The following is an 8382-nucleotide window of genomic DNA, read 5'->3' as shown; positions in this document are numbered from 1 at the left end:
ATTTTCTAGACCTGTCACTGCTTCTTGGTAACCCATGAATTAGAACTAGCAAGAGCTCTTCCTTAGCTTAGGAATTAATTCATTTAGAGGAAGAAGAAGAAGAAAGAGACTATCCTGAGAACCACACGTCAAGGAAAATAATATTTTCGCAGGAAATGGCATTGCATTTACGGGAAAAGACTCAGTGAAAAAAAAGTAACCTAAAATCAGTATTTTTGGGATAATGCTAAACCAAATTAAGATTAAAATTAATCCTTGAAAGTCCTTCAAACAACTTGATATAACACCAAGAAAATGCTAGATGAATACTCCAAAAATTTAAAACAAGAGTGATTCTGTGTCAGTTATCTACATGCTCAGTGGTATTTTATGTGTAAATTTAATAAGTAGATCAATATATTATATTTAAATTTTTTGAATAATAATATTGATTAAGAATTATATATATGCGTTCAATGTTTCGCAGCGCTGCCTAAAATTTAACTATATAATAAAGTAATATAACTAATATATAATTTTTTTAATTTAATTCATCGTATCATATAGGTAAAATTTTTGCAGCAGCTAAAATGAAATTAATTTCAATACATAAAATTGGCTGGCGGTATAAAATTTTGCAGTATATCATAAATCGAAATTATTCTTTAACATGTAGGAAAATCATAATAAAAATATGTTCATATTTTAAAATATTGTTATACATATCGAATAATATTTTATTACAACGAACAAAACACTTCGAAAAAGTGACCTTGACTCCATACCAAACAATTACAAAATCCTTCGAAAAAAATATAAATATCTTTAAAAAGGTTATTACCCATGATTTATGTTTTATGAAACTTACTACTTAAAATGTATGCATGCTCTCCATAAAATGCTACCAAATATTAAAACACAATATAGACATTGGTTACGCCGAAATCGATATGAACTACTATACTACATGATCAATGGTTACACTCTCACCAAGCTAATTATTGTTAGGTGCAAAAAATCTATTATAGAGAATCAGATCAACGACTATCAAATAAACTTTATTTTTCTCTTTTCAAAAAGGAAAATACTAAACGTCCATTTTGAGGTAAAAAAAAAAAAGAGAAATGGAAAGAAAACAGAAAAGATCAAAGATAAATATATAATAAGTTATGCAGATTGAAAAATAAAATAGAATACATGTTTATTAATACGACCCTTTTCAAAAATATGCATGTGCATTTCTAACATATATATAACTCCTCCCAAGGGTGCCGACACATTTTCTCTTACAAAAGTCGCAACAGAGTTTAATTATTAGTGGCATCATAACAATTCAGGACTCATTCCATTATTAGTTGCATTGATCGATGAGATTATATTCGCTATATATTGACACACTGCTCATTCATTACCCATGCAAGAAAAAACCCCATTTATATATATATATATATATATATATATATATATATATATATATATATATATATATATTATGATGAAGTATTAAATAAATACGAAACTAAGATACAATTTCTTTAAGCAATGTTTGAGTTGTTTTCAAACTAGAATTAGAGTTTCACTTCGATAGTTTATAAAAACGTGAATTATCGAAGTAAAATATCAATTCTATTCGAATAACAACGCAAACAAAACCTAAATAATTGTATCTAAAATTTATCATACCCTAACACTGCACGCGCAGCGCGTATGAATTGGAACACAGCAAAAACGAGCACAACAATCCCCACCATGGTGGAACTTGCCCTCCAAGGGTCTCTGAAGTACACCAACCACAACGCCGCCATGGTACGGTTCCAAATGTTCTGGTAATGCTTGTTGAGTTCATTTATCGTCTCGTAGTAACACGTTGTGTTCGCCACCACGTGTTTGCTTAGACCATTAACAAGAACCGCCACTTCCTTATCACTCCCAAGTTCATGCACAATCACTTCTTTTTCAACAAGCAACTCCACATCAAGCTGAGTGTGAATAAGAGAATCAATCAAAGAAACGTAGTTGCAAATGTAGGGTTTCTCAGGGTAGTGACACTGCTCAAAGGCAATGAGGTTCCTGAACACACATTCGGTTGTGTGGTCCACCTTCAACTGGGGGATCCTAAAACGTGCCTTGAAGTGTTTCAAGTATGGCAAGCAACCAAAGCAAAGAAAGGAACTCAGAATTGGCTTCTTCTCAAAGGTTAAGTCTAGCAACCTTCTCTCCACATCTTTCTCAAAGCTCACTCCTGAGTCTTGCAACTTTGTTGCGGTTCTTAAGACATGAAGGGCACAACCACTGTTGCGCACCCAATCACTGGGAAGGTAAAAGTACCTGGTGGACACCAAATGCTAGTTAACTCAGAGAGAAAAAGTAGAGAATAGAGAAAAGTAAAGGTATAATAATTTAGACAAAAGCTAACCGAACACATTTGCCGAGAAACTAAAGGTAGAACTTATTTTATTGAAAATTAGAAAATTGTTTTGTTGATAATATTTTTCTTTACTTTCTTATCATTTTCACATTAAATATTTTTATCTTTTAATTTCTTAATCAATGTCTTAAAAAAATTGGTTAACAAAATCCAATAACTAATAGGTTAAATTAATCTACATGTCCTTAAACTATTTGATAATTTTTAATTAGGTTCTTGAAATTAATATTTTTAATTTGATTCTTAAACTTATTTTTATTTTCTTAATTATGTTCGACAAGGACCTATAATCGAAGAATAAATATAAGTTTAGGAATACAATTGAAAAAAAATAAAAATTCAAAACCTAATTAAAATTTGATAATTTTTGCATGCCAACATCCTCTCCTCTGCAGGTTCTGGACTCATTATTTTGGTTTATGGGGTGAGAATACTAATTTGTTGAGGTTGATAGTTTTTAATTAGGTCTTGAATTATGAAATATTTTAATTAGATTTTTTAACATTTTTTTAATTAGGTTTTTGAATTTATATTTATTTTTAATTATATAGGTCATTGTTAAAGATCTAATTAAATATTCCATTTGTCTCTAAGATTCTTTTTAAAAATTTGTTTGTTTTTTATTATAACACTTTTTCTTAATTTTTAGATGTATTAATTTTTTTTATACATTTTTCTTAATTATTCTTTCTCTAAATATTAATAAAAAACAAATGGATTGAGAGAAAATAAAAAGATAAATTTATAATAATAATATAAATAATTAATAAATTTAATATAATAATAATTTTTTTAAGAGACGTGAATTAATTAAAAAAATCTTATAATTAGAGAAAAGCAGCAAAGTGAGAGTAATAAATACAAATTCTGAAACTCAGATTGAAAATTATCAAGGGACTAAGATTAAAATACAAAGAAATAATAAATATTGACGAAGTGTATGATAGAGGTATTGTGATTTTAAGTATACCTTATCAGATCGGTAAAGTGTTTTGCACTCTTGCTATACCTATCTTTGCTCTTGGACTTACTGTAAGGTCTCTTGGAACTTCGAATAGCGCCACTGAAGTAGTTTTTCCTCGACTGGTTCTTGTCAAGAACACGTTTGGTTTCATCAGAAGAAGACATTTGGGTGTCATAGAAAGCAAAGTACTCAATAGCAAGATCAACAAACCCTGCAGTGTGTTCCTCCTTCTTGTTGTCACCAGGGACAACATCATCATAGAGTTTCTGCAGCACAAAAAAGGGTATTTGATTCTCTATAAGGATCATGTCCCTAGTGATGTTCCTGCTGAGCCATGACTGTGTCAAGATGAGATCGTCGCTGTGTCGCACTCGAAACGATTTGGTATGCTTGTACTCATGCTCATGCTTGAAACTGTTTGATTTCCACTCACAGTTTCTCAGCAAGAGCTCCATGATGAACACAGCATCCAACAGCAACATGTCCACGAACTTCTCTTTGGGTATGTCGGGGAATTTGTCGGCGTAGCAATGTCGAATGTGGTCTTCTTTCGTTTCGAGGTGGTGTTTGAAGTTCCTCATGGCTTGTTCGTTGGAGACACGCTCCCAGAAACAGTGGAAATACCTTTTCTTGTGCTCTTGCATTGGATTGAGTTCTTGCTTGTCGAGGTGAATTGGGCCTATTGAGATCCACTGAGGGGTGTAGGCTTCCTCGTTCACTTTTCGGAGATTGTAATGAACCTTGTAGATGCTGCACTCCGACAACCTTAGCTCCTCTAGGTCTGGAATGTCGATGATGTGTTTCACCATCTCATATTCGGTTTCAGATAATGAACAACTGTTGTTAGAATGTGCCATTTTTGCTGCAGCAACCCAACTTAATTCAAGTCCCTTTAATTGAACAAACAGGTCAATTTAATAAATAGCTAGAGACCAAAATCAAATTAAGCCTTAATTGTGTTCAGTTGCGCTAATAGACTGAGAAATCTAAGCTTGCTTCAGTTCTTTATTCTTCCAATAGTTGGATGAGTTTGGGCACATGAAGAGAGAAATTTTACACCTAACTTTTATTTTTTGATAAATTTTATCCCTAATTTTTTTTCTTATCAATAAAAAAATGGTTGAAATAAAATTTACAAAATTCTTATAAATTGAGTATAAAATGTGTCAAATTAAATTGATGGGATAATATCCGTCAAAAATTTAAAAGTTATGATAAAAAATATAATTAAATCTTATCAAAATTGTTAAATTTTTTAAGGTATCATTGAATCTCTCTTTAAAAATATGTGCAACGCAATTTTAACCTCAACATTAAAGTTGTTGTATTATTTATCATAATTTTGGTCTTAATTTTAATGTAATTTGTCACAATATTAAAAATCGAGATTAAATCACAATTGTGATCAGTGATCGCAGTTTAAAACTTCACTATGATATTCATTACCAACATCTTTTTGTTTTAACATTAAAAATTCATTTAAGAAAGAGGTTATTCCAACAAGTGCCCCACGTGAAGCCAATTTGTTAGGCTGTTTGACAATAATACTATTTTGTTATATAATAAAACGCATGAAAACTTGAAGAAAAAAAAGAAGAAAAAAATGTTGTGGAAAGGCTTTATTACCAAAGAAACATGTCAGTTTAATTATTCTATCTTATAGAAAAGAATTTTAAATAGTACACCCGAGTTTGCTCTCTCTGAAACATTTTCAGCTTTTCACAACTTCATCCTGCCTTTCTCGTTTATTTCTTGCTTTTATATAACTATAGTTTAAGCAGTTAAACAAATCTGAAAGGAAATTGGTTGTGCTAAGCATTGGAAACAAGTATATTAGTTTCCCAGATGGCCTAGAACGTACCGTACCACTTGAATTTATAGGACAAATAATTTAAAAAAAAAGTTCAAAAAGGAAGCATATATATGCTTGTTAGAAGGGTTATTTTTTATAAAGAAAACATGCTATTAATACAAAGGATGTTAGAAGGCATGCTATAAAGGATGTTATAAAGAAAACATGCTTGTTAGAAGGGTTATTGACTAAGAGCACAAGGCATGTTAGAAGGCTTTAACCCTAGTTAGAATCAAATTAAAAAAAAAAAAAAAAAAGACATGCACGAAAGAAATTGTGTTGCTTAGAGTACTTTGCATCATATACAAAACATATGGAACAAATCACCAAACAACAATCACTTATAAGATTAAAACACCAAAATAGATAAAGATAGAAAGGAAATAATTGGAAAACAAGATGAGAATGGATACAGTAAGGAACCTGTTCGTTGGAGAAATTAACTGGAGTTTCAGGTTTCTCTTCAGTAGGTGCCACCTTTCTCCATGAATATGCTTGGTTTCTGTGCTTTTATGTTGGCCAAAAGTATGACTGACGAAGACTTAATGTCACTTTATTTAAATTATGAAGGCATGCTTTTGTTTGGTAGCTAACTCAAGCAGTTATCTATTATGATTGAAGAATTTAAAGTTGGGTTCACCGATATATATATATATATATATATATATATATATACACACACACATGAGTATGAAAGGAAACATAGCAATTATTTTTTCTTCTATTGAACACAGAGTGAAAATACAATTAAAGGGAGATAAAATTTTATTTTTAAAATTAAAAAATATTTTTTTCTTCATTTTCTATTTGGTTCAAATATAATTCTTTCTGCTTTCTCATTTTGTTGTTGGACCTACCAGAGAGTCAATGCTTGAAAAATCAAAAGTAAAAGTATTAAATAAAAAATGCAACTATTAATTTAATATAAAATAAACTTAATATTTTAAATACTTATTATGGATAAAAAAATTCAACTTTATCATCGTGATATAGCTGTTAGGATAGGATATTAATCAATTTTACTGTAGATGGCGTAGATGCTGATCTATTACAGATACGTCATTTTTTTTTGTATATATAAAAAAGAAGAGTCATAGTTTAATTAAAAAATATTATTAATATATATTATTTTATTTTACTTTGATTATCACTAGTAACTTTTATATTCGGCATTGTGTATGTAAGATAATATATTTCAAAAAAAGTAAAAGTTATGAAATATATAAAATTAATTAAGTCAAACATAAAAATTTAAAGTAAAAGATAAAATATTAAAGTAATATATGTGTGCGTATTTTTTTATTGAATTTTTTTTAGAAAAATACATATGTTATTTTAAAAAAGTAAACTGAATTTTTTTTAATAAAAGTGTATTACTGTATAATTTAATATGTAAAGTAGATTATCGTTATCATTAAGGTAAAATATCAATTTGATTCTTGTGGATGTTATGCATTAAAGATATTACAAATTAGACTTCTAAAAAACAGTTATTGATTTTTTTTATGCTCACTATTTTAATACTATATAAAGATGAAGTAAATTTTGTTAACTTTTGTTTTTTAAAATTAATATAACGGCATCTTAATATTTTGATAATCGAAGTAATCTTTAATTATTAATTTTTTTATCCATAACAATAAAAATAATGTAAAAAAGTTTATAACAACTTACGGATTCTTTTGCTTGATTCAACTACTCTCATTCCCTTTTATTATTGCAATATAAGCATCCTTGCAATTTTTCAAGTTGGATATTGACAAATGAAAAATGAGTGTTTAATTGGACCTGAAAATCTGCTTCCACTAGCAACTGTCTAACTCCACCGTTATCGTCCCTTCGACCATTTGGATTTTGGACCATTTCGATAATCGAAGTAATCTTTTTTTTTTTTTTTTTCTTTCTTTCATTCCTCTCTTGCCTTTTGTCACATTTGGACCATCCTGTTTAACTATAATAATAAAATATTAAAGTTAAATACTCTAATCTATACAAAATATATTATATTTTAAAAATATGCTACACGTAAGTCTAATTTTTAATTATACACTCGAGAGAACAGAAGAGGAACTCATTTCATCCTTGAATATTTGACAGTTGACACTTACTAACATTTTAATACCAAAATTTAACAAATGAAAAATGATTTTTGATTTCTATGTTGTACGTTAAGGGCTTACATGCATGGTACATACGTACGTAGTATGTTTGCACAGTCCATGTATGCGTATATACTATTTTTTTGGTTCCTATTACATGTTTGTACATACTATTAAGTTTAAACCTACATGTGAAAAGTAATAAATCATCTAATTTAATCCCAAAATTTAATACTTATTGTTATATTAGTCTTTGAATTTTAAAAAAATTAAAAAAAAGTTTAAATTTAAATGTGTATCACATTAGTCTATATATTAATCATGTTGAGGAGTACTAGTAAAATATTCTCTAATACATTTTTTTTGTAATGAGTGTTATTGGCTACTGTTTATAAAAAATATAGGTCTTTGCAAAGTTGTAATATCATGTATAGGGGTTAATGCTTGTCCAATGCTGGAAGATCAAGGAAGTTGATGATCTGATAACAGAAGAGCCGACGATCAAAGCCCTGGTAAATTAAGGTAGTGAAATTCTTTGTCGAGTAAGTTTTGACCCACACCAAAGGCGTAAGGATCTGGGCTACTTTTAATATATTAATTATTGATGTGCCATGCAGAAGATGAAATTATTTGCTTAGATCGGCGTTCAAAGGTTTTGGAGAGGAAGAGCAATATATTGTTCAAATTTCTTATGTTCTTGTATGCTTTGTACGATTAGTTTACTTTTTTTTTTTTATCATTGTATGCACTGTTTGTATACTTTTTGTAGACTTTTTTTTTTATCATTTATTGATAATAATGGAGATTTTTCTTTGGTTCAAATGACCCCTGATTTTTATTCTTATTTTGAGGGACTTTCTGTATCTTGTGATACTGTAGTTATAATTTGATTATCATAATTTAGAATCTATATAATGTGTATGAGTCTAAAATTGAAACCATTAAAACATAAACAATGTGTAAAATTACAGGTTGGAATTAGGTATGAATAAACACATTAAAAAAATAGTTTCTACATCTGTTTAGAAGAAAAACTCATCCGAGAAGTCAAATTCTGTAT

At 29.0% G+C, this 8382-nt stretch overlaps 1 protein-coding gene across 2 annotated transcripts; it reads right to left on the bottom strand.

Annotated features, from left to right (window-relative positions):
* Positions 1-1163: 1163 nt before the first annotated feature.
* Positions 1164-5799, bottom strand: LOC114406542 (UPF0481 protein At3g47200-like). 2 transcript variants are annotated; one of them, XM_028369275.1, is made up of 3 exons: positions 5647-5799; positions 3378-4233; positions 1164-2307 (listed from the first exon to the last, which is right to left on the bottom strand). In XM_028369275.1, the coding sequence occupies exons 2-3, from the start codon at positions 4226-4228 to the stop codon at positions 1647-1649; spliced, it is 1512 nt and encodes a 503-aa protein (XP_028225076.1). In that variant the 5' UTR covers positions 4229-4233; positions 5647-5799; the 3' UTR covers positions 1164-1646. The 2 variants fall into 2 exon arrangements, with proteins under 2 accessions (XP_028225076.1, XP_028225075.1); XM_028369274.1 differs by having other exon boundaries at positions 3378-4261; positions 5647-5798.
* Between the last annotated feature and the right edge of the window lie 2583 nt (positions 5800-8382).

The sequence above is a fragment of the Glycine soja genome, chromosome 3, assembly GCF_004193775.1.
Source record: "Glycine soja cultivar W05 chromosome 3, ASM419377v2, whole genome shotgun sequence".
Lineage (NCBI taxonomy): Eukaryota > Viridiplantae > Streptophyta > Magnoliopsida > Fabales > Fabaceae > Glycine > Glycine soja.
The sequence above is the reverse complement of the archived record's forward strand: the minus strand, read 5'-3'. Positions and strand labels throughout refer to the sequence as shown.